Source organism: Bacillus rossius, chromosome 14, assembly GCF_032445375.1.
Source record: "Bacillus rossius redtenbacheri isolate Brsri chromosome 14, Brsri_v3, whole genome shotgun sequence".
NCBI classification, from domain to species: Eukaryota; Metazoa; Arthropoda; class Insecta; order Phasmatodea; family Bacillidae; genus Bacillus; species Bacillus rossius.
In genome coordinates, this window is record NC_086341.1 from 44137815 (window position 1) to 44165193 (window position 27379).

The 27379-nt window shown below is 38.0% G+C and overlaps 1 protein-coding gene across 1 annotated transcript in view; it reads right to left on the reverse strand.

Moving 5' to 3' along the window:
• Positions 1 to 13999: 13999 nt before the first annotated feature.
• LOC134538792 (dual oxidase maturation factor 1-like) overlaps positions 14000 to 27379 on the reverse strand; it is a 112793-nt gene continuing 99413 nt past the window's right edge. Inside the window, exons 7-8 of the mRNA XM_063380284.1 lie at positions 20072 to 20386; positions 14000 to 16695 (exon numbers count right to left, since the gene is read on the reverse strand). Coding sequence (XP_063236354.1) covers positions 16647 to 16695; positions 20072 to 20386 — 364 coding nt within the window. The 3' untranslated portion in view covers positions 14000 to 16646. The remainder of the gene's footprint in view (positions 16696 to 20071; positions 20387 to 27379) is intronic.

Sequence of the window (27379 nt, forward strand, 5' to 3'; positions counted from 1 at the left end):
TCCTTTCAATATTAAATTAAACATTCGTATATATCTGTAAAAATGTTTAGCTAGAAAGCTCTTTAAAATAAATTTCACTCCATCCATTACTTTTGAAAAGATGACTGAAACAGTCTTATATTAATTTTGTGATAAAACTACATAACAAATTTGGTTTGTCTCAAAAATTAATATTCAAGCAAATAGGTTTGGGGTAGTAGTTCTATATTTTAACCACACAAAATAAAATACGTTAAAACATAGCCCTTTTGAACTTTCTTCATTTATATTTTCATCTGTTCTTTGAGATTGTTCAATTATAAAATCAATCTCTCGTTTGTAAATCCATGTACTATTCAAATAAATATGTTGACAAACAGGTCGGATAGCTTAGTTATTCAGTTTTGAAGATGCAATTCTAAACGTGCTCATAAGTCTGCAATACTAATTAGATCACGTATATGTATCGCCAGCTCGCTACGATCAAAAAAATAAAAAATCTCAGAACATTTACTTTGGTTTCAAACAGTTGCTCTGGGTTATAAAATTAAAAAGGAACGATTGATTACAGTAACGTTACTATTTATTTCATAATATATTTGGCTTACTGACATGAACATGATACTTTGATATAATAGCTAAAAGGATACTTGGTAATATACAGGTTGATTCTGAATTCAAACTACAAACTTGGGATACAAGTTCACCACAGCAAAATAAGTTGAAAACATATACGAATTATGATATAAAGTGCTTTCCAAGGCTGGTATACTTCTTTGAATTTGAAGCTGAGCAACACTTTTGATGTAATTAATAAAGAAAATATTAAGGATGTAATATTAATTATGTTAAATTGAATGCTGTTCTACAGCCACAAATAATTTTTCTTCAGTTGCAAACTTTGCTCATAACTTTCAGCCAAAGGTCACAACACCCGCCCCCATCTGGGTACTAACGTGTATAAAATAATTATCAAAATGCAGAAAAATTGCTCTGCCCAAAATACAAACCACGTCTAAAAACCCACAAATCAGAATGGGGGCAGACTTAATGAAAATATTACAAGTTGTTAATATCCAAATGAATTTAAAATCTTAAAAAAATTCTTTACAGCAGAAAATAAAAGATAGGGTCAGTTTGGTACAGCTAAGAAAAACTACAACCGAAATAAAGATAAGCATCAAAAATTAATTTTCCTAAAAAAATTATTAACTTTGCCAAACATATGACGTGTTCTGAGAAAAACATTACATTACGTAAAACACGTTGCATAAATAAGTTGATCCAATTACAATAACGTATTAGGCAATATATAAATTCCTTATATTGCAAATGAGATTGCATTTAGTCGAACCTCGTTGCCACACTCCATATAAATATCATTAATTCCTACAATACATTTCCTATATCTCCTACCCGGAACGTACATTTATACAACTATAATATATTTTAGAACATTATTAACAAAATTAAGAACAATTTCAAACCTTTACTGGCATCAAGGAAAACTAAGACTAAAATATTAAATTTACAAATAAATACGTCGGGAGCTACCAAATAAAGTAAATTCTGGCTCTAGCAATGTAAACCTGTTATATTATAATTGCAGAATACCATATATATATATATTAATATATATACATACATAAAGTTCCATTTCAAGTACACGGCCGTGTGATTCCATTTAAAAGGTTCGTGCGCATTAAAATTGGGAAAGCTTATTAAACGCAACGAGAATATATGTTTCCACTGGTAGACTTTAAAAATAACTTGAAGTTCATTTTACGTTTCACCGAAAGGTTGAGACGGCCGCCACATTACAAGTCAACTTGAAAAAAAGTAGGTAGATTTCCCACACCAGTGCCAAAAACATGCAAGGGGCACTTACCTGACATCCTCTTCTGAAAAGCGTTTACCGTATATTTGCCTAAACTTGCAAATGCTCACGCAAACGTCCGTTTGCGGTGAAGGTCACGCCCGACCGGCCAAATGGGACGAACAGCTGAGCGGTGCGTGGCGTGCATCGCCCTCGTACATCGCAAAAAATCGTAGCTTCTTCAAAAAAATCAATATCACTGATAACTTCCCAGTCCAATCCACCAAGCTTCATGCTTGTTAAATTTAATTTTTTACGTATTTGCCAAAAAATAAGCACTGCCCACTGCAAACAGGTCGAGACGCCATCAAAACCGCTGCCAAGCGACCGGCCTCCACGGCCGCGGAAAACCGACTTACCGCCTGGCTGTCCGCACGAGCGCTGTTGCAATTCCAGCGGCGACTCAAGGAACTAAAGTCCGTTTATAATGTCTAAAATGCCAATTCAAAATACTCGACGTAAAACTTAAATAAACCGGGCAATAAATAAAACTAATAACAGTAAAACAAAAATAAAAATCTGAATTGATTAATACAAAACTTTCTAAAGCTGACTAACTAGATGGCTTTCGGCCCGCCTCTAATGGCCAATTAAAATATTTGAAAATTGGAAACAAAACTAAATTAAACATAAAAAATACCAATGATTTAATAACAAGTTCCGGGCTTACAAAGCTAATATAAAAATAAATAATCTAGGGGTAGCAGACATGCTACACAGTGACAAAATTCACGGTGGTTGGAGAACTTCATTCAATTTAAAGTAATCCAGACTCACATTGTCTATCTTAAGTATTTTCTCTATTATTTACAGTGAATATGTTGTTCGGCCAACTTCTATGATGGCTACAAGTACCTAAGACCATTAGGGGTACAGGTGTTTTCAACCTGTTTTGTTGGGTTGAACCTGTGGAAGTAGTTTGTTGGTCGAATTCAGACTCCCTCTGTATATATCCGGTCAACAACATTAAATTTTACTTCACTGGCGAGCTATCACCGCAGCTTCAAAATAAGTTATATAGTCTGTGTCTCAAATTTGACAGTTCTTAAAGTAGTACTTACCGGTTGAGTCCATTTCGTAACTGGTACTTGCAAAGCAACACGTAGTGATTTTTGACGAGACAACGTCTAATAAATCGATGAACGCCGGCTGCACGCACGAAAAAGTGTCCCATTACGCACATTGTCCCGTTACGCTGTGTCCTGTTACGCTCATTGATCTCTCTTCCACTTGATTGGAACAACCATCGATTTGACTTTTTCGAGGCACATTGAACTTGAAACACTCCCATTCGTTTCCTACTTTTCCTATCATAGTCCTATCCTTAACAGAATAACACAGATTGGAAGAAGTTGAATAACCAACATGTATAAAAGTTATAGTTAAAATAATCTCTTCGTTAAAGTAATAAACATATTTGAATTAATGAGTGCAAATAAAAGTAAATTTATCAATTAAGTTGCAGATTTCATTTCACTCCTTCTTTGAATCCATACAAAATAGTGATAATTCAATAAAAATTATTCAATTTTATTCATAAAAGTATGTAATCATTTCATCAATGTTTTTTCATGACGTTGTCACGCAAAACTATCGTCTGTAAACCGACTTTACAGACAACCAATTATTTTTTACGCACACCGACACCAACCCTTAGTGAAGGGAAAATAATATGCGATCAACACGTTTCAATTGTTCCTAGGTTTTCTAACTTGGTTTTTTGTCTGACTGATTAAACTTATTTCCCGACGAGTTAGACATTTGAAACTTGGAACATAGCTCAGAACTGGAAGACAGTGAAAAATTAACTCGCTCTTTTGTTTGTTCGTCTGTTCTGTAAAAATTTTCTTGGTTTTGTTTAGCAGTGCCCCTGGATTTGTGGCGTTACACTATGAGCAGAACAGTAAAGTGTTGCGGGATGCATTACACAGCATTTCGAAGGCGGTGCCTACATCACAGACTGCACCAGGCCTTTTGAGTTTTCAATAGGATAGCCTAAATTTTTTTGTAAATTCTTCAGCTATGTTATTTCATGCTCTTAACAAAGACATTAAAATATTTAACCTTAATTTCACAGCCTGATAACATAATAATCTATATTTTTTTTCTCTGCATTAAGACTTTTCAAAATGAAAAAAAATTCTTGATTTTTAATGAAATTATTTTTAATTACTTCTTATTATGATCTTTAAAGACAAATTAAAAAAAGCGGGAAACACATACATTCATTTTTAATTTACTTATAATTAACTTTAGAAGAAAAATGAGCCTTTAATTTACCCGCACTGTTAAATGTATATTTTTTATACAAATTGAACCAGCGACACAGCCAGAAAGAAACTCACAAACACTATAACTTCTTGGTGGAAAACTAATTGATTTATGAGCTAAAAAGCAGAAAATAACAATTTAAATAAAACAACCATTTTCATTTATTAGTGATAAATGTTCTTAAAAACACAAATCTTATGCATGTGAAAACATGGTTACAAAAATAATATTTAATTTTATTAATCAAACACCAAATCGTTTTGAAATTTTCAACACTAAGTTGTAATCTGTTTTTATTTAATGAAATACGTATTACAAGTCTACTGAAACAAATAATAACTTAAATTTTAATCCGCATTTAGTAAAAATTATACAAAATAACTATTGTTTCAATATATTACCATAATGTCATCTTAAGGTTTTTGTAGCAGCAAATATTAAGCTCGACCCAAAAACTATTTTATCAGAGATGCAGTTCATAAAATTATTATATGTAAACACCAAGCGGTTGAGATGAAGCCACACAGTCCATATTTTTATTCCTTAGATTTTTTAAAATTAATTTGCGTTTGAAATATTATTTCTTACATTTTATTACAAAAATAAAATGATAATGTTAATAAAACACAAAAATGCCTTTGGGCAAAGGTAGACGATGAAAAAAAATTCATTAACGTTCGTATACTCAAAAGTAGTTTACAGAACATAGGTTGTTACTTGCATGTAAAACTATGTTTTATTGTTTCAGCTCCATGTAAAGCTTTTAGTTTAAAATGTTTCCTTTAGAGGAAGCTTAAAAAAATTCAAATTCTTACGTTTGTGCACGGTGTGTAGGTATTGTGACGTCTGCGCATTTAAAAATGATGCAACCCTCAACTCACCAGCTGTGTTTAAATCGCTTGAACAACGTTGGTAAAATCTTTAGGTATCGTACAATCTGTGTCAATTCTGACAGTTCTCAACTTGCAAATAAATGTATGATGTATGTTGACGAAAGCTGATGAACAAATGTATTTGTTTGCTAACACTTTTGCCAGAATAACAGTGACGTAAACTATTATTACATTTTTGAAAACTCTCAAATTTCAAAAAAGCTACGCGACACAGGTTGTATACATATGTTTACTTACTGTAACGATATCCATGAACCCGATTGCTTAAAATGTTGAAAGAGGAATCAAGTCTTATATTACTTCATTACATTGAGTAAGTATTTACTACAAATTTCATATAGTTGCAAACTTCAACGCTATGACCAACTTGTTTGTTGGGAACTGATAGAATATTGGTTTTTCTGTTAAACTTTCATTACTAAACTTTCCTCTATCAAGTAAAGAAATTTTGCTTGAAAACAAATTGTATTGTGTGATATTTTGGGCTTATCTGTGTAAAAACATTTCTACCAGAAATTTGATTTTAGATTGGGTGAAACAGTTGCAGATAAATTTTGCATAATGTTTATTTGTCATTTACCCATGTATCTTGTCTTAAAATGGGTGCTCTATGTAAATTTGTGTAGGTGGGAACATATTATTCCAAGTTTATGACATCAAAGAAGGTGGATATGTCTTCCATTTTATTTAGCAATAGCTGTATAAATAAAACAAAGCACCGAAAGTAAGTCTACATTCCTAAAAAAGCCCAAGTATGTACTTTTAAGTATGCCGTCAAAATAAAACTGTGATAAAATAGGTTTTTGTAAACTTTGCTGTTATTTAAAAGAAAGTGGTTACATGCACAAAAAATATTTACAGTAAATTAGTATACCTGTTTTTCTATCATAGTAGTTACGATTACTTAAGTGATGGAGGTAATTTTCAACACGTAAATCTGAAGTTCTATTGCTATAGTTGCTAAAATGTTACGTGGATTCAGTTATTGACGTGACAACGTCTAATAAATCGATGAACGCCAGCTGCACGCACGAAAAAGTGTCCCGTTACGCACATTGTTCCGTTACGATGTGTCCCTTTACGCTCATTGTACGCTTGCGCCGCATCTATCTCTCTTCCACTCGACTGTTTATAAAGTGAAGTGAAAAGTTAATGTGGTTTTCATTGCTTATTACAACAACAATTTCGGCAATAAAGGTTAATTATTCTTGCATTTAAATATCCGATTACTAGTAGAATTTCAAGTATTTATTCTTTTATTATTGAAATTAAACTGATTCAATTTTATTCATAAAGTATGCAATCATTTCATCAATGTTTTGTTATGACGTTGTCACGTTAAACTATCGTCCGTAAACCGACTTTACAGACAACCATTTTTTTAAACGCAATGTTGTGTCTTCTTGCTATCTACTCAACATGGCGCCTACATTTTTCGTAGCAGCATTGGCCAGTCTTTCAGTCAGTTAGTACAAGGCGCGAGTGTTGGAACATGCTAAGTGTCGGGGGGATTCACCTAGGGTGTTTATAATTTATTAACTCACGCACGGAGAATACGAAGCACAACGAGTTGCGTTTAACACCTTGTTGCGGTTAAGATGAGTTGCGAAACGTGAAACCATTCCGTAATTTTAATTGTAACTTCGCAATGAAGCAAGGCTTCCGGTGTAGTGCTTACAATACGTTTTTGCATGGCGTCCATTGGACAAAGACATAAAAGTTTGCCAATTTATTCAAGCAAAGGAATTATATGCAATATATCTCAAAACAAATATACGTATGTATACATAATGCAATTTAGTATTTTACAAAATAATTATAGGTACATACAAGGGCATCACCAGGGAGTGGTGTGAAGGGTGGGGAGGGGAAATGCTCTCCTCTAAAAAAACTGATTTTCCTTGTTCAATGATAAAGGACCTAATTAAACAGCTTAAAATAACTGTATATATGTGAATTCTCTTTAGAAAAGTATAACAACATATTCAAAAGCAGGAACATTGTAAGCATTTACCTTTCACAATTGGCAACTTTTTATCAAAAGAATTTCAAGTTTTGTAAAAGCACTTAAGCGGGTCCTCGGATAGTCTAATAATATGTTTTCAAGGATAATACTCTCTGAGGTTTTTCTGGATAGTCGCTATCCAGTACCCTCCAGACCCCCCAGAAACAGGTCTATCAAAACATTATCTTTTAACTCATTTTGCTCCCCCCCCCCCCCCCTTTTCCAAGATTCCTGGCTACGTCCATGGATTCAAAAGTATAATTTAGAAAAAAATAAATAAATTTCATAATATCTTGCAAAGTAGCCATACGCTAAAATAATTATTACCAACTACCATTTATTTTAAAGTTTATGAAAATCTGTAGCAATGCATTTTAGTTTTTGTAATTTTTAGCAGAATAAATATTGTATGAGTTGTTAGTATCTGTATGTCATTGGCATCATTCAATGGAAACACCCTAATTGCACGTAAGTCATGTTTTTGACATGACAACGTCTAATAAATCGATGAACGCCGGCTGCACGCACGAAAAAGTGTCCCATTACGCACATTGTCCCGTTACGCTGTGTCCCGTTACGCTCATTGTACGCTTGCGCAGCATCTATCCCTCTTCCACTCGATTGGAACAACTATCGATTTGACTCTTTCGAGGCACATTAAAATTGAAACACTCCCATTCGTTTCCTACTTTTCCTATCATCGTCCTATCCTTAACGGAATAACACAGATTGGAAGAAGTTAAATAGCAAATATGTATAAAAGTTATAGTTAAAATAATCTCTTCGTTAAAGTAATAAACATATTTGAATTAATCAGAGAAAATAAAAAGTAAAATATCAATTAAATTGTAGATTTCATTTCACTCCTTCTTTGTATCCATACAAAATAGCGATAATTCAATAAAAATTATTCAATTTCATTCATAAAAGTATGTTTTCATTTCATCAATGTTTTGTTATGACGTTGTAACGTTAAACTATTGTCCGTAAACCGACTTTAAAGACAACCAATTTTTTTTTTATATTCCCATTATTCATGATGACAGATGAGCCAACTGTACCGGAAAACCGCCACGTGGGGGTTTCTAACCTCAAACCATCGGCGGCCTTTGATTGTTCTTCGCCGGCGGTCTGGAAACAATGGAAACAACACAGAGGTATATGTCGGCGTCTGGTCATTTGGTTTAACCCGACAGTGAGAAGATAGACATACTTGTGTATCTTCTTGGAGAACGAGCTTATGAATTGTGGTATGACTTTGTTTCTGAACTGTACACCTATGACGTGACAATTTTAGCTTCTGAGAGTTACTTTAATCCACGTATAAACGTGATACTCGAGAGGTATAAGTTTAATTCAAGGGTGCAAGGGGTCATTGAACCAGTGGATGAGTTCACTACTGCACTGCATACTTTATCAGACAGTTGTGCCTATGGTGGATTAAAACACGAACTCATCAGAGATCGCCTCGTAAGATAGGAAAGATAAAAAGACCAGTGAGCAACTTCAGCTGCGGCAGACTTTATCCCGGGAAGAAGCGGTACTGGCGGCGAAACAGGCATCCCCGAGTCCTGCAACAGGAAGGCTCCGCGGGCATCGAGGTGAACGTGGTACTCAGTGGACCAGCAAGAAGCGGCCACAGAACCTAGGGCAGCTCATCGGAGAAGGACTTCTTACCTTTCAGGAGAGCCCCGCTGAGTGCAGGGCAGCAGTGTGCATTCTGTGGGCGGGGACAGCACGACCAAACCATCCAGCCAGGAGTGCCAAGTGTTTTGTGCATTTCAAACAAGGCCACTGGGAAGTTGTCTGCAGTGCATCTAAACCCTTTACAGTTAACAGTGTTGATGAGATACAAGGTGATCAAGATCAGGGTGATTTCCTCGGAAGTTTAAGTCTCCCCTTACAATTCGTCAATTCAGGTCCGTGCGGATCATGTCCTTGGAAGTGACTAACTTTGAACATGTTTCCCAGTTTCTTGTGGATACAGGTGGCGACGTTGTTTGTATACCTTCAAGCATGGTGCCTAGTTCACACAAAGACATCATCATCTCCTTCAGGGATAAAATTCTAGGACCTGATGGTCTCTGTCTAAAAGTGTCAGGGTTTCTCTGGTTGCTATTGAAACACAAATCTGCGTGTCACAAGGCTAAAGTTTTATGTAATATCTTATCTCCAGACACCTTTATTAGGTGGGGCTTCAAGGAGGAAACATTGGCATTTCAGGGTAAGGGAACGTACACAAAACCTATTTGCAATCCGACACTCGTGTTGATGTAAAAAAAAAAAAAGAATTTCCAGGACTTTTCAGAAGCTTGGGGCAAATTCCTGAGGAAATGACTATTAATCTGAATGATAACACTTGTCCATATGTTCAGTCTGTACCTTGAGATGTACCCATATCTCTTCGTGATAAGCGTAAAACAGAGCTGAAACGTTTAAAACTAGATATTATCGAGTCTATAGCAGAACCTACAGAATGGGTTGCTCCAATCGTAGTAGCACCTAAAGGAAATGCTGTACGCATATGCGGGGACTACACAGAACTAAATAGGTGCGTGCGCAGACCTCATTTCCCAATCAGTATGTAGTGCAGAGCCGGAACTAGGAGATTCGTTAGGGGGGGCAAAGCTTAAATTGCCGCTCCCTCCTTACCAACATTATAAAATACCCTTGTTTGTTAGAAGCGGTGGTTGAAATGATACCATTCACTTATACATAATTGTGAACTTTTATTTATCAAGTACACTAATTGGAAAACTAATACAATTACATTTTTTACTATAATGCAGTAGACTGTTATCAAACTATTGTTTATTGTTTGCACAGCAGTGAAAATGAATGTCTTACCAATAAGTTTATTAAGTACTAAAATTACATAAGGAACATGTGATTCTGAATTAAGTATAATATTGTATTGATAACCATACAAAGAAATTCAGTTCAAAATTTAATTTTTCGAGCATGATTAGCTGCAAAAGTGTTAATAATATCATCAAAATTGATCAAAGCAGCTCGTTAGTGTTCAATAGATATACTACTTAGATTTGTTTATCCCTGCTGGCCCATCGTGCTTCTCAGATAGCTTTTAATAATTTTAAGTTTACTAAAACTTCTTTCACCTGACGCAATTGTAACTGGAAGGGTGAGAAACATTCTCAGAGCAGTATAAATGTTAGGATGTGCCTCCTCCAGTTTATTTTTGTAGATAAGGCTCAACATTGTTTACGCTGTAGCATCTTTTAATTCATAGTCTACTGTTAATGCATGGTGCTTAAAACTTTCAATTTCAAATACGAATTCTTCTTTGTTAAGATCGGCACTGTGTTTCCTAATTCTGCTGCTTTGACTTTTGATTCTTCTATTTCCATTTTATGAATTTGAACACCACTAAAAAATCCAAACTTATTGTTAATGTTCTCCAAAGCCTTAAACCTGTTACTCAGTTCCATAATTAATCTGTCAATGACTTTCAACATTACTTGATGTAATTTTTTTGGACATACGCCATTGATAAGCACTTTTTCTGTAGAAGAAAACTAAAAAAAAAATAAGTAAAAATAACCAAAAGACAAAAAGCACAAAATAAGCAAAAAATTGCTGTTGTCAACAGAATATAAACACCACAAAATATTCCGTAACAGGAATATGGTCAATTAACAAAGAAAAACAAAGAAAAATGTACTAAGAGAACGAAAAAAAACCCAGAAATCATGACGACACAAAAATATTGAACCCAAAAAAAATTCTGCACAATGGTTGAAACGAGACAAAAACACGACAAAACAAAAAGACGAAACAAACAGAATAGTTTTCCAAAACAGAATAGAACGATAAAAACCCCACAAATGATGACAGCACAAAATTATTGAACCCAAAAAAATCCAGCAGAACAGTTGAAACGAGACAATAACACGACAAAACGAAAAGACGAAACAAACACAATAGTTTTTCCAAAACAGAAACAAGCAACGTTTCGGAAACTGCTATCTGCTCTCGTCCTCAGGCAGAGACGCACATGATACGAAAACACAGGAGCGACTGAGTAGGGGCTGGTAAAATGAGGGTATCTATCAGAGAAAGGGCTACATCTTGCTCAGCCAAGTGATCACCCGCGCAACGGGTCCTTGAGATACCAGCTCTCATCGCAGTGGTTTTACTCACTCCAGACCACGAATTATGGTAATACTTGTTTCTTAGAGTGAAGTAACGCATTTGAAGTACGAATATATTTACAAATTATGCATAATCAAGTTAAATAAAATTTCTTAATTTCTTGGCTAACTTATTGGTTGCGATATGTACACTTTCAAAACTTTTTTTAATGACTAGTTTCAACTTGTTTTAGTGAACCACTTTTCATATTTTGCCGCCCCCTGATATTTGACGCCCGGGGCACATGCCCCCCCTTAGTTCCGGCCCTGATGTAGTGTAAAAGAAACACTAGCCCAGTTGAAAGGTGCTAAATATTTCTCAAAGACTGATGCAAAATCAGGCTTCTATCAAATCAAGTTGGATAAAAAAAGTCAGTTGCTAACCACCGTTATAACTCATTTTGGAAGATGTTTTTAAAGCATTTACCTTTCAGTGTATCATGTACTCCAGAATATTTTTGTAAAAATAATTGCTTGGATTTTGGACATTCCAGGTACCACATTTCACGTTGATGACAGTTTAATATTTGCACCGTCTATTAAGGAACATGATAGGATTTTGAGAGTAGTTCTTCAGAGGTTAGAATATGCCCGCATTTCGATTAATACACATAAAAGTGTTTTTTGGGGTCTTCCATCAGCTATTTGGGCCATGTCTTAAACTCTGAGGGCGTTTCAGTTGATATGGGAAGTGTTCATTCTATCCAAAACTTTCCAGAACTATCCACCAAGCAGGAAATTCAAAGATTCTTGGAATTAGTAAATTTATCCTCACGATTTCTTCCAGAAAAATCGACATTATTAGAACCATTATTTTCACTGTTACTGGAAAAAAAAGTTATTTTGTTTGGGGTCCATCACAACAAGAAGCATTTGTGCAAATAAAACAACTTCTGTGTAAAGCACCCATATTAGCTTATTTTGATGCAGGGCACCAAATCATTCTCAGTGCAGATGATAGTTCAATGGGTTTATGGGAATGCCTGATGCAAAAGAAGGATAGATGTAGGGAAATATTTGGTTATGCTTCTCGCATGCTCTCAGACACAGAGAAAAAATACTCTCAGATCGAAAAAAAAAAAGCTTTAGCTCTCACTTGGGGGTTAAAAAAGAAGTTTAAACAGCACATTTTGGGATTGCATGTTATTCTTGAAACTGGCTACAAGCCCCTTCTTCAAATTATGCAAACTAAATCCTTGGATGACCCCACTTGCAAAGGTTTTGCATTAGGCTGATGAGGTACTCCTAAACTGTACAGTATGCTCCAAGGAAACAGTCACATGTAGCAAATTGTTTATCACGGAGCCTTCTTCAGGATGCCAGGAGGGAAGGTCTGTGGGTGTGGTGTGACAATGAAAAAATACTTTTTTTAATCATATGCTTTATCATCCTAAAAATTCACAATAATTCGTAAACATAATACATAACAAACAATGTGAGGCTCATGTGTTGAGGCACCCACAACTAGTGATCCAGAAGAGGGTCAAGCTTAGAGAACAAACAATTTTTTTTAAAAGAATGGTTTCTTACAAATCTATAAATTAAATGTACGTGAAATATTTTTTTTTTACTATTGCACATTGCCACTAAGATAACTTAAAGAGTTTTTCAATGTGTCATTAATGTCACTAAATGATTTGAGGTCAGATGTTCATTCTCAATTTATGATGCTTAAAGGCAAATCATTTAGTGGTTTGCATAAACACACAATTCCATTCAATTCACGTCGCTAATGACAGTTGGCTATCAGTAGCCTAAATAAATTACTGATAATTTAGTTTCGAGGATTTCTTAATTCTGTCCCATACACGTTTTATGTCATTAATGTTGCATACATTGCGGGTGATTTTCTGTTCACATGTAAAACAAACTTAATGAAAATTTTATCCAAATATTGCTGCTTAGTAAAACTCTGAACAAAACAAAACATTATTAGAATGTAAAGAAAATATAATCAGTAAGTTTGTGTACAATATAACAAGAATAAAGTTTGAAATTTTAAAATTTTTATTCAATATTATGTTACATAAAAGTTGAACATGTTACTTCAAGTCAGAAGGAAGATTGTACACTTTAATCAGCTATTCCACAAATCAAAACATGCATTATTTTTAACATAATTATTATTTTTCAAATAAATCTGACTACGTAATTCTACCATTTTAAATATTCAAATTTACTGACCTAACCAATATTACATGAAAAAAAAGGTTTAGTCTACATTTCTTTGGAATGAAAAAATGGAGATCACATTATTGTCTCTAAAAGTTTCCTTTAATGTATGCTACCTCATTCACCCTCTCACAATAATCTTTGAGCTGAAGTGACTTGGATGGAATTTATTTATAAATTTAATTATTCGTCTATAATATCGCTGAAAGCACAAGACCTAAAAATAATCCATAGTTTATAACCGTTTGTAAAAAAAATCATTTAAATATACACTGCTCTGTGGTGATTGTTAAAGGAATAAACAATATAATTTTATCCAAAACAAACATTACAATATGTACCTAATCATTATAAAGACCAGAATTTGCATTTTGAATCACAACTAAAATAGCTAATGGTCTTTCAGCTAGCTTCAAAATCATATGAGCTTGCATCTGTCTCCCTCATGAGTAAACTGTCATATTGTAAGTACAAAAATATTCTTAGGAACACAGAAATGCTGCAAACTTTCGTATTATGGCTCTAAATTAAGATAACGTTCACCATAACCTTCCTAAACTGACATAAATTTCATTATTTGTATTGTAGAGCAGGAACAAAAATATTGATTTATTTACTAACAACCTATTATTATTATTATTATTATTATTATTATTATTATTATTATTATTATTACACATGTGTAACATTTGCATTTTCAGACAATGAATTTTAAAAAGCAAACCTGCATAATAAATATAAATAAAATCAATATAATATTATATATTATATTATATAATAATAATCAATGTAATATTACTAAACAGAAGTGTACAATATTTAAGAATTTTTATTGTATGTTTTTGTATTATTTAGTTGTGTAGTAAACAAATATGAATAAATCATACTATTATTTAATCACAACATGAAAACTAACATAATACAAAATTTCTTCATGAAATAAAACAGAAAACAAATATTTTAAAATAAAACTATTATAATTAATTGAGAAAAAAGGTAAGCAATATTTCAAAAAAAGTTTACAATATTTTTCAATGACAGTCAATTGCAACCGAATGGCTACATCAACATTAATTTTTCTTATAGTCTTTTTTTCATTTGTTAGGCTTCTTAAACTACATATACATTAAAAAGTTTTATTCCAAATTTAACTCTTTATTGTAGGAACTTAGTGTTGTTCACTAAATCCTGGCATAGCAACTCTGAAACTATTACACATGTTTCATTTTAAATATATTGTTTCAATCAAAAATACTTATATCTAAGTATTATAAGTTTATGACAGGACATAACACTAAATTTTACCAAGTAAAAAGAAATTAACCTTCTCCTTTGTACGAAGAAAGATATACTAAATTACTTATAAATACAAAATTATCAAATAATATTTCAAATTTTCTTTCTAGGAAAGCTGATGATTTAGCACAACTATATTCTATGTTCAGAAGTTAAATAAAAGTCAATAAAATATGTACAAAAGTGCTTCAGCTTAAGATGTGGAACAAATAATAAAAATTATATAACTAAATATCACACTGTATGTCAACGGGTACAATTAACACTTAACATACAATCACATAGAATACGTAAGTCAAGCTATTCGTCGACCAAATACGGCTATATCACATATAAGATACAACTAACTACGCCTATACAACAAATACATTTCAGTTCTCAATCACAATGTGGCTGTTCAGAACGATTAACAAAATCACATAACCAATTACCATAGGAGAAAATTCAGCCTTAACATACCCAATTACAAATTTTTTTTATTGTATTTTAGTATAAGAGAAATTGTTTTTAATTACTTGAAAAAAATTGTTTAATACTTAATTATTTTTGTTAAAAATATTTATGCCAACACTTATTGATTTAGTATTTATAAATTAGGTCTTGAAGGGGGTTCCTCCCGTTTCAGGTCATGATTTTATATTTACAGTAATTACAGATAAACTTGTAGACTTTTTCAATTGTTTAACTTTCACGAAATTAAAAATATTAACAGCGCATATGTTTTGCATAATTAGCTGCCGAAGTTACATTTTTTTAGTGTTTTTGGGTTGTACAAATAAGGAGAATTTAATTCATTGCAGAACTGAAAATTTTTAGGTTTAACTGCAATGCCATTGGGTACTTCAATAAATGGTTTGAATTTCTTTCAGAAAATATTAATTAATTTTTCCTGGCATTTGAAAACTCTCAAATTTGTTACGATTTTGACAGCCAAGAAACATGAAATGAGTTTTTGTGATATAAATGAAAACCATATCATGAAGTAGCCTGTGTCATTGCAGTTAAACCTAAAAAGTTTCAGTTCTGCAATAAATTAAATTATTCTTATTTGTACAACCCAAAAACGTTAAAAATGTAACTTTGGCAGCTAATTATGCAAAAAGTATGCGCGGTATATATTTTTCATTTCGTGAAAGTTAAATAATTGAAAAAGTCTAAAAGTTGATCAGTGATTAATATAATTTAAAATCATGACCTGAAATGGGAGGCACCTCTTTAATGACGTGATACAATTTAACTTTTTTTTGTTACCACTTTTATAAGATTATTTTTCCAAATAGACATTAACTGTACAAACATGTAAGGACAAAGTTTAGTATGTAACTAAATCAAAGAAAGTAAGCTTGAATTTATCAAAAGATACATTAAAAAAAAATATGAAATTTTTTTTGATCATATAAAAAACATGGTGTAGATGATAGATCAAGTGTAGCAAACAAATACACAACCATTTTTGCCATCTACATTAACTCGAAATATTGTTTGAACTATAGTTGTTTTATACAATTATTTGGACATTTGATAAAATATGCTAATCATGACTCAATTATAAATCAAATACGTATACTAATCCAAGGCCAAATTGATTAATAATGATATATTTGGTTCAAGTAAAAATGACTAGCTCCAGTGTTTCTATGTGTGTAATGGTTATAAATATTTGATCCATAAAATATCTATGAACGCAGGTGCTGCAAATTAAGTTTAACAAAAATTTTTTAAACAAATTGTAACATAATATTTATTTTTGAACATGTATCTTCCCATGGCAACAAGCAACCTAAACAAATACTTTCACCAGTTCAACAGTCACATAATTGTGATAGCACTTTCTCAACTGAATAATTATAACAGAAAATTCACAGCTTCTAGATTTGCAAATTTCTTAGTAAACGTTTTTATTTACAGCCATAGAGTTTTATTTTTAATTTTTAATTCGTTGGATCACATGACCCTGTTATGTATAGTTAATTTTGGTCGCAAGAATAAACATCTTCATCTTGTCACCACATCGCAACATCTTGTTGAACCTGCTTTTCCATCGGAATCCTCCTGTGAAATTGAAAGAAAAAAAGGATAAATCAAAAGCAGGATAAAATACAAAATTTATCAAGACAATCATGCAAATAAATGAGAAACTGTTTTCCCAGCACCAAGTTTAATTTTGATTTCAGAATAAACTTTGGAAAGGATAGTACAAAATAAGACTATAAATTTTAGAAACAGTTACTCTTCATGCTAAGCTTAAATTTTGTAGGTCTATTAACATACTTTTAAGACAATTTAATCTTGTAAATTTTTTAATATTTAACAGAAGTAAATGACAAACATAAGTGCAACATAGTATCTATCACTGGGATTTTAATTTCAATTTTACTACTTTTTGACTTGGTAATTATTTGCAGTACACCCCAAAATATATATGTAACTGAAACAGATTTGGCTATACTATTGCCCAAATCTGCACTCCTAATCTGAATTAATTCCCATTTTTCTATGATCTCAGCAAACAACAAAACTGAGCAGGTTACAGCACATCAAGTTATCTAAGATGATTGCAACACTAGGTATCCTGAATACTTTTAAGAAAATGTAAATGTCATGAATCATCTAGCAAGTGAGAGTTGACCAAAGCTAAAATTAAATATAATTTGTCAACATTCTGCCTTTGTAATGCAATACCATGCTTAGCTACGCTACAGGACCTTTCCTAGATTGTCGGATACAACATTTACCGAGTGCTCATAAGAGCCCGTCTACATTAGTCCGAACCTGTGCGTGGTCCGTGTCCTTATACGAATGTGAGTGACGTCACAGTGTCTCACCGAAAACTGCCCTGTCCACAATTGCGATGTCCGATGTCCGAATGCATTGATTTCTAAAGTTGTCACCAGAGCGCAGTAAATGTGCCAAAGCCAAACCAAATGTTTTTGTTTATTGTTTTGATGCTTTGTAGCTTGAGATTGAACTTCTGAAAGTTGTGGGAGTTCAATGTTATATATTTATTTAGTAAGGCAAAATGGCAAATGTAAATGCTAAAAAATGAACTCATATCACATTTCAAACGGGAACCGGAAATTAAAATATCGTGAGTGTTCTGTTATTTTTCTGTGTCCGAAGTACACAGGTTGGGACAAAATGTTCAAATTGACGAATGTCTTCGGACCAGGTAGGTTCGGACATTCGCCCACTTGACGCATGACGTCAGAGGGTCACGTGGACCAATCAGCGACGAGTGTCCTTCGGACACAGTTTAGGACATTGCTATTGTAGACGGGCCTTAAAGGACCCGTCGGATGGTTATGATACTCCCCGGGTTAAGTCCATACGGACTTGGCGTTATACAGGATGTCTTTAGTCCAAACTCATTTGGCTGAAGATCAAACTTATTACCTATCTACCTATGTTGGTGAGTCAACTGAGCGGTAACACAACAAATGCACTGCCTACTTTTAAAAATATGACTATACAATAATATCTCTCATTTTGCAGTCCAAGTAATTAGGACGATTTGAATCAATTTCTTGAACTTATCATTGTTCTCTAATGTATCTAATTTTACTGAAACTTAAACTTTAATGAAACAACTATACTTTTTAAATATAACGATAAGTAATTAAAAAAAAATTCCAATGCAAGGCTCTTAGAAAAAAATGTATAAGTCAAGTTATAACTTGTAATACTCTGAAGGAATGAAAAGTATCACTTATTTTATTAAAACCCAATTTTAGGACATAAAAAATGTTTACTGCTGACTTCATGAGCAGGCTCGTCCTATTAAAAGAACATTAACATCATGTTATTATGGATATTTTGTTACATACACTCTTATTTCCTAGCATCCTACAGATAATATGGACACAATAATCACCGTAAGTTTATATCAATTACTTACAGATAAATAAATCAAATATTATGCAAAATTTTGTTTGAAACCGTTTTTGGTAAAACCAACCCTTATTGCGAGGGGTGACCAAAAAGAGGAGATGAAGGACCAAAAGTTTCATAATTCCGTTAGTAAGCACAGTCCCAAATCCGTTCAAAGTTATTGTACACTTTCTAATAATTATCTAAAACTTTTGCTTGAAACTATTTTTGATACATCCAAAACTTACTGCAAGGGATGACCAAAATGGTTTAAATGTATTCACGCCCTTTAGTTCCAACACACTGAAATACAAACAAAATTCAAATTATACCTGATCCTGTAGGCTGAGCGGAAAGGAATATTTTTGAGATAGGTTTATATTTCCACTAGAACAATCAGTACGTGGCTGATAGCCAAGATTGATAAAAACTGAGAAACCCGTAGATGCTCAGACAATAATATGACATGTTCACATGCGCAATTTGCCACAGTTGTTACTACGTAGGCCTACAGTAATCGCTGTCCTGCTAGGTTATAGCTATTAACTAAATTACGTGATGCACAAACAACTATTTACTTGTTTATTTGAAGTTGGTATTTCTCTTTATTTGTGGATTTTATGATTGAACTACAAACACGTAATGAGGAAAAAATAAAACGATCAACATGCTCATGGGAAAAAAAATTGTTTGAAACAAACAAATATTTGTTTTTATATGGCGAAAGAAATATTTACCAGCAATAAACAAATTTGTCTGCTTACCAAATATTATGTAAAAAAAATGTTTTTCAACACCTAAGTAAAATATACAGTTAAGTTGACGAAACAATTTTGTGGGGGTCACTATTAGAATATTGGTTTCTTTCAACAATATGTGTGTTTCGCCATATACAAATTTGTCGCAAAGTCAAGCAATAAAAGAATTTCTCTCAGTTTGCGAAGCGAGACGGAGTCTAAGCTGTACAATAAAAGGTAAAATTGCAAGACAAGGATGTTGGTACTGCAAGCAATTGGGATCCGCCTGATAATGGGTACTACAGCAGGCGGGTACTTCCAGAGGGGTGCTACAAGGCGGTGGGTACTGCCAGAGGGACTACAGAAGGTAGGTACTGATGGATGGTGGGTGCTACAAGGAGGTGGGTACTGCCAGAGGGAGAGTACAGCCAGAGGGGTGCTACAAGGAGGCAGGTACTGTCACAGAGCGGGTGCTACAAGAAAGCGGGTACTGCCATGAGACGGGTACTACCAGGAGGCTGGTACTGTTAGAAGGTGGGTACTGCCAGAGGGCACGTGCTACAAGAAAGCAGGTACTTCCAGGGGGTGCTACAAGGCGGTGGGTACTGCCAGAGGGACTACAGAAGGTGGGTACTGATGGAGGGTGGTGCTACAAGGAGGCAGGTACTGCCAGAGGGCAGGTGCTACAAGGAGGCAGGTACTGCCAGAGGGCAGGTGCTACAAGGAGGCAGGTACTGCCAGAGGGCAGGTGCTACAAGGAGGCAGGTACTGCCAGAGTGTGGGTACTACAACGAGGCAGGTACTGCCAGAGGGCGGGTACTGACCGCACGGCAGCCGCAGGGTCCTCGTGCACGGAGGCTGGCGCCTCGCGCAGCAGGAAGGTCAGCCCCAGGCTGGATTCACCGCTGCTGGCCGAGTCCTGCGACAGCGTGCGGCCGAAGAGCGGCGGCAGCGGCGGCAGCGGGGACGAGGCGGGCTGCCGGGCCGCCCCCGGGCCCGCCCCCGAGGAGGCGGCGAGCCGCGATGCCGCCAGCATGCTCCGCTGGAAGGGGTAGCGCCACGGCGACTTGGGCGGGTCCATCTCGAAGGCGTCGTTGTCGATGCCACGTCGCTCCGGCGTCTCCCGCTTCGAGAGTCGCCTGTGGACAACCACCAGTCCGGTCACATCCTGAGACACTGCTAGGCTCCAGGAGCAGCATGTACAGGACGAGTAGGGGCAGGCATTTTCCGCGCAAAAATCTGAACGCCCGCTAGACTGCAACAAGGTATACCCACACCAGCGGTTTCTTCCTTGTGATTGGCGGCCGTCCGCCAAAGAAGTCGTATGCATTATATGACCGGGCCACTGAGGACGAGTTTGCTTCCACGCTCAAATAGCTGTGATTGGTGGTTTAACAATCGACATGCACCTCAAAGTAACTCGCCCAATCACGAAACACAGACGGTGCTACAGTTTTTTAACTGCCAGCTACTCTCGGGATCTTTTTGCATGGCCCTAAGGGTGAGTCTGAACACACTTATGACACACTTCCGATGCAGGTTCGACACGACAAGACAAGTCGATAACATCAATACGACTTGGTCTAAAGTTTGTCTGTGCCTGGCGACAGGAACCAGTCTGTGCCAGTCTGTTCGTTTTTATTCCCTGTTGAGTTATTTTTTTTATGATTGGTAAAGGTATTGTTGTCTGTCTGCATTAAATGTTATTGTTTAAACTGTCTCGTCGTTATTACACCTCCTGTGTTCGTCTATGCTGTTGTTATTTTTTTTTCCATAAATAAATTCCTTCCAGGGAGTTCTCATGTTGTCTGATATCTGACAGTTTGAATGTGTTTGTCTGTGCTGTCGTCGTGTGGTCCATAATACCTGTTTAGGTTCATCGTTGGGTTGAACTATTTGACATAATTATATTTTAGGCTTGTTTTCTTTGGGGTTTATGTTTTAATTTTTTTAAATTTCATATTTTGCAATTATGAATTTTTCGAATGAAGTACAGTGCCAAACTGAAATTGCCTAGTATATATTTCTTTTAAGTTGGGGCTGAAACACACTGTATGGTAAAAAAAAAATAGAGAAAATATTTAAGATAAAAAACAGAGAGTTTAGACTGTTTAATTTCCACAATCACAGCGAATTTTGTTTGCAAAATTATTTCATGGAAATAATCGGAGGTACGAGTACAGACGTTCGGTGTTTTATCTTAATTATTTATCTATTACTATTAACAAAAAAATATTTTCAACCCAACTTTAAAGACAATGTAACAGCCTTGGGAAGTATTTCAGACAATAAGTCATATGCATGTTTTCAAATTATTTTGTCGGGATGAACTTGCACGCGAATTTTGTTGGTCAAATTCAGACTCATTCTGTTAATGTATAGAGATTTTTTTTTGTCAGGAATGTTATTTTGGAAAAAAGGTTTCCTGTTAATTACTGGAAAACCTTTTGCGAAATCAAACAGAAAATTTTCTAACGAGTTATCCCTTAACAGAAATAAACAATTTTATTTTATCAACTTTTTTAATAACTACATGAAACAAAACATTTGGTCTTTTCTTAAAACGTAATTGTTCACTTAACATTTGAAAGTTGGGTGGACCCATGTTACCCTCTACCAACTGACAGGAACAAAAAAATCTTGTATAAACAGTACCCACAAGTCTGCCCAAAATAAATTTGTTGCTTATGTCTCAATTGGGACAAGATTAAAACAACTTCATCTTACTAAAAGCTGGTGCATCGCCTCACTAGGTTGTAAAGGAACACCTGAGAACACACACCTCCCTGAGAGATGGCTTGGTCGTGCGGTGTGGGGCAGATGGCCACCAGACATAGCCACATGTGATTTCTTACTGTGGGGCTATGTCAAAGACAGTGTGTTAGTGCCACCTCAACCTCTATCTTTGCCGGACCCGAGACAGAGAATCACAGTGGCAGTCGATTCAAAAACAGTCGACACATTGCATAAAGCATGGAAGAGTATAAATACCGCCTCAATGTTTGCCACCTGACTCTAAGAGCGCACATAGTGACTGTAATTTGTAAAAAAAATAGCTATCGGAAATTCTTTTTCGAATTAAAAAAAAATATATTTCAGGTAAAAAAAACTGCACCGAATAAATTTTACGATTTATTGAAAGTGAAGAGATCATTGTTTTCATCCTGCATCATTTGAAAAATCTAATCATTCCCGAATTCGGAATATTTAACGAGCACTCGCTGTGACCCACAGGAAAGAGAGTGGGACAGAGAGCACTCAAAAAGCAACTACCTGAGTAGCTTGGTGCCAAGCAAGAAACCGGGAGTCAAGAGTGAGAAAAGAAGAGAGAGAGACAGAGAAAGTGCACTCGGCATGTAGCTAGCTACCTGAGTGGCTTGGACATGCTCTACACCAGGAGGAAGAGTGGAACAGATAGAGAAACAAAAGGAGAGAAAGCAGCATGCAATAACCCTGAGTAGTTTTGTGCCGAGCACCATCCCGGGAGACATGGTGGGACAGAGAAAGAGAGACAGGGAGAGAGAAAACTTGTCATGCAGCTACCTGAGTAGCTTGGAACAGCCCTACCCCAGGAGACAGAGTGGAACAGAGAGAGACAGAGACAGATAGAGCACTCGGCATGCTACTACCTTAATAGCATGGTGCCAAGGACTACCCCGGGAGACAGAGAGAGAAAGAAAGAGCGAACTCATAATGAAACAACTTGAGTAGCTTTGTGAAGAGCCCTACCCCGTCAGACAGAGTGGGACAGAGAAAGACAGAGAGAGCACTCGGCATGCAACTACCTGAGTAGCTTGGTACCGATCCCTACCCCGGGAGACAGAGCAGGACAGAGAGAGACAGAGAGAGAGAGCACTCAGCATGCAACTACCTGAGGAGTATCTTGGTGCCGAGCCCTACCCTGGAAAACAGAGAGAGACAGAGAGAGAGAGCACTCAGCATGCAACTACCTAAGGAGTATCTTAGTGCCGAGCCCTACCCTGGAAAACAGAGAGAGACAGAGAGAGAGAGCACTCAGCATGCAACTACCTGAGGAGTATCTTAGTGCCGAGCCCTACCCTGGAAAACAGAGAGAGACAGAGAGAGAGAGCACTCAGCATGCAACTACCTGAGGAGTATCTTAGTGCCGAGCCCTACCCTGGAAAACAGAGAGAGACAGAGAGAGAGAGCACTCAGCATGCAACTACCTGAGGAGTATCTTAGTGCCGAGCCCTACCCTGGAAAACAGAGAGAGACAGAGAGAGAGAGCACTCAGCATGCAACTACCTGAGGAGTATCTTAGTGCCGAGCCCTACCCTGGAAAACAGAGAGAGACAGAGAGAGAGAGCACTCAGCATGCAACTACCTGAGGAGTATCTTAGTGCCGAGCCCTACCCTGGAAAACAGAGAGAGACAGAGAGAGAGAGCACTCAGCATGCAACTACCTGAGGAGTATCTTAGTGCCGAGCCCTACCCTGGAAAACAGAGAGAGACAGAGAGAGAGAGCACTCAGCATGCAACTACCTGAGGAGTATCTTGGTGCCGAGCCCTACCCTGGAAAACAGAGAGAGACAGAGAGAGAGAGCACTCAGCATGCAACTACCTGAGGAGTATCTTGGTGCCGAGCCCTACCCCGGAAAACAGAGAGAGACAGAGAGAGAGAGCACTCAGCATGCAACTACCTGAGGAGTATCTTGGTGCCGAGCCCTACCCTGGAAAACAGAGAGAGACAGAGAGAGAGAGCACTCAGCATGCAACTACCTGAGGAGTATCTTGGTGCCGAGCCCTACCCCGGAAAACAGAGAGAGACAGAGAGAGAGAGCACTCAGCATGCAACTACCTGAGGAGTATCTTGGTGCCGAGCCCTACCCTGGAAAACAGAGAGAGACAGAGAGAGAGAGCACTCAGCATGCAACTACCTGAGGAGTATCTTGGTGCCGAGCCCTACCCCGGAAAACAGAGAGAGACAGAGAGAGAGAGCACTCAGCATGCAACTACCTGAGGAGTATCTTGGTGCCGAGCCCTACCCTGGAAAACAGAGAGAGACAGAGAGAGAGAGCACTCAGCATGCAACTACCTGAGGAGTATCTTGGTGCCGAGCCCTACCCCGGAAAACAGAGAGAGACAGAGAGAGAGAGCACTCAGCATGCAACTACCTGAGGAGTATCTTAGTGCCGAGCCCTACCCTGGAAAACAGAGAGAGACAGAGAGAGAGAGCACTCAGCATGCAACTACCTGAGGAGTATCTTGGTGCCGAGCCCTACCCCGGAAAACAGAGAGAGACAGAGAGAGAGAGCACTCAGCATGCAACTACCTGAGGAGTATCTTGGTGCCGAGCCCTACCCCGGAAAACAGAGAGAGACAGAGAGAGAGAGCACTCAGCATGCAACTACCTGAGGAGTATCTTGGTGCCGAGCCCTACCCCGGAAAACAGAGAGAGACAGAGAGAGAGAGCACTCAGCATGCAACTACCTGAGGAGTATCTTAGTGCCGAGCCCTACCCTGGAAAACAGAGAGAGACAGAGAGAGAGAGCACTCAGCATGCAACTACCTGAGGAGTATCTTGGTGCCGAGCCCTACCCCGGAAAACAGAGAGAGACAGAGAGAGAGAGCACTCAGCATGCAACTACCTGAGGAGTATCTTGGTGCCGAGCCCTACCCTGGAAAACAGAGAGAGACAGAGAGAGAGAGCACTCAGCATGCAACTACCTGAGGAGTATCTTAGTGCCGAGCCCTACCCTGGAAAACAGAGAGAGACAGAGAGAGAGAGCACTCAGCATGCAACTACCTGAGGAGTATCTTAGTGCCGAGCCCTACCCTGGAAAACAGAGAGAGACAGAGAGAGAGAGCACTCAGCATGCAACTACCTGAGGAGTATCTTGGTGCCGAGCCCTACCCCGGAAAACAGAGAGAGACAGAAAGAGAGAGCACTCAGCATGCAACTACCTGAGGAGTATCTTGGTGCCGAGCCCTACCCTGGAAAACAGAGAGAGACAGAGAGAGAGAGCACTCAGCATGCAACTACCTGAGGAGTATCTTGGTGCCGAGCCCTACCCCGGAAAACAGAGAGAGACAGAGAGAGAGAGCACTCAGCATGCAACTACCTGAGGAGTATCTTGGTGCCGAGCCCTACCCTGGAAAACAGAGAGAGACAGAGAGAGAGAGCACTCAGCATGCAACTACCTGAGGAGTATCTTGGTGCCGAGCCCTACCCCGGAAAACAGAGAGAGACAGAGAGAGAGAGCACTCAGCATGCAACTACCTGAGGAGTATCTTGGTGCCGAGCCCTACCCTGGAAAACAGAGAGAGACAGAGAGAGAGAGCACTCAGCATGCAACTACCTGAGGAGTATCTTGGTGCCGAGCCCTACCCCGGAAAACAGAGAGAGACAGAGAGAGAGAGAGCACTCAGCATGCAACTACCTGAGGAGTATCTTGGTGCCGAGCCCTACCCCGGAAAACAGAGAGAGACAGAGAGAGAGAGCACTCAGCATGCAACTACCTGAGGAGTATCTTGGTGCCGAGCCCTACCCTGGAAAACAGAGAGAGACAGAGAGAGAGAGCACTCAGCATGCAACTACCTGAGGAGTATCTTGGTGCCGAGCCCTACCCTGGAAAACAGAGAGAGACAGAGAGAGAGAGCACTCAGCATGCAACTACCTGAGGAGTATCTTGGTGCCGAGCCCTACCCCGGAAAACAGAGAGAGACAGAGAGAGAGAGCACTCAGCATGCAACTACCTGAGGAGTATCTTGGTGCCGAGCCCTACCCCGGAAAACAGAGAGAGACAGAGAGAGAGAGCACTCAGCATGCAACTACCTGAGGAGTATCTTGGTGCCGAGCCCTACCCCGGAAAACAGAGAGAGACAGAGAGAGAGAGCACTCAGCATGCAACTACCTGAGGAGTATCTTGGTGCCGAGCCCTACCCTGGAAAACAGAGAGAGACAGAGAGAGAGAGCACTCAGCATGCAACTACCTGAGGAGAATCTTGGTGCCGAGCCCTACCCTGGAAAACAGAGAGAGACAGAGAGAGAGAGCACTCAGCATGCAACTACCTGAGGAGTATCTTGGTGCCGAGCCCTACCCTGGAAATCAGAGAGAGACAGAGAGAGAGAGCACTCAGCATGCAACTACCTGAGGAGTATCTTGGTGCCGAGCCCTACCCCGGAAAACAGAGAGAGACAGAGAGAGAGAGAGCACTCAGCATGCAACTACCTGAGGAGTATCTTGGTGCCGAGCCCTACCCTGGAAAACAGAGAGAGACAGAGAGAGAGAGCACTCAGCATGCAACTACCTGAGGAGTATCTTGGTGCCGAGCCCTACCCTGGAAAACAGAGAGAGACAGAGAGAGAGAGCACTCAGCATGCAACTACCTGAGGAGTATCTTGGTGCCGAGCCCTACCCTGGAAAACAGAGAGAGACAGAGAGAGAGAGCACTCAGCATGCAACTACCTGAGGAGTATCTTGGTGCCGAGCCCTACCCCGGAAAACAGAGAGAGACAGAGAGAGAGAGCACTCAGCATGCAACTACCTGAGGAGTATCTTGGTGCCGAGCCCTACCCTGGAAAACAGAGAGAGACAGAGAGAGAGAGCACTCAGCATGCAACTACCTGAGGAGTATCTTGGTGCCGAGCCCTACCCCGGAAAACAGAGAGAGACAGAGAGAGAGAGCACTCAGCATGCAACTACCTGAGGAGTATCTTGGTGCCGAGCCCTACCCCGGAAAACAGAGAGAGACAGAGAGAGAGAGCACTCAGCATGCAACTACCTGAGGAGTATCTTGGTGCCGAGCCCTACCCTGGAAAACAGAGAGAGACAGAGAGAGAGAGCACTCAGCATGCAACTACCTGAGGAGTATCTTGGTGCCGAGCCCTACCCCGGAAAACAGAGAGAGACAGAGAGAGAGAGCACTCAGCATGCAACTACCTGAGGAGTATCTTGGTGCCGAGCCCTACCCCGGAAAACAGAGAGAGACAGAGAGAGAGAGCACTCAGCATGCAACTACCTGAGGAGTATCTTGGTGCCGAGCCCTACCCTGGAAAACAGAGAGAGACAGAGAGAGAGAGCACTCAGCATGCAACTACCTGAGGAGTATCTTGGTGCCGAGCCCTACCCTGGAAAACAGAGAGAGACAGAGAGAGAGAGCACTCAGCA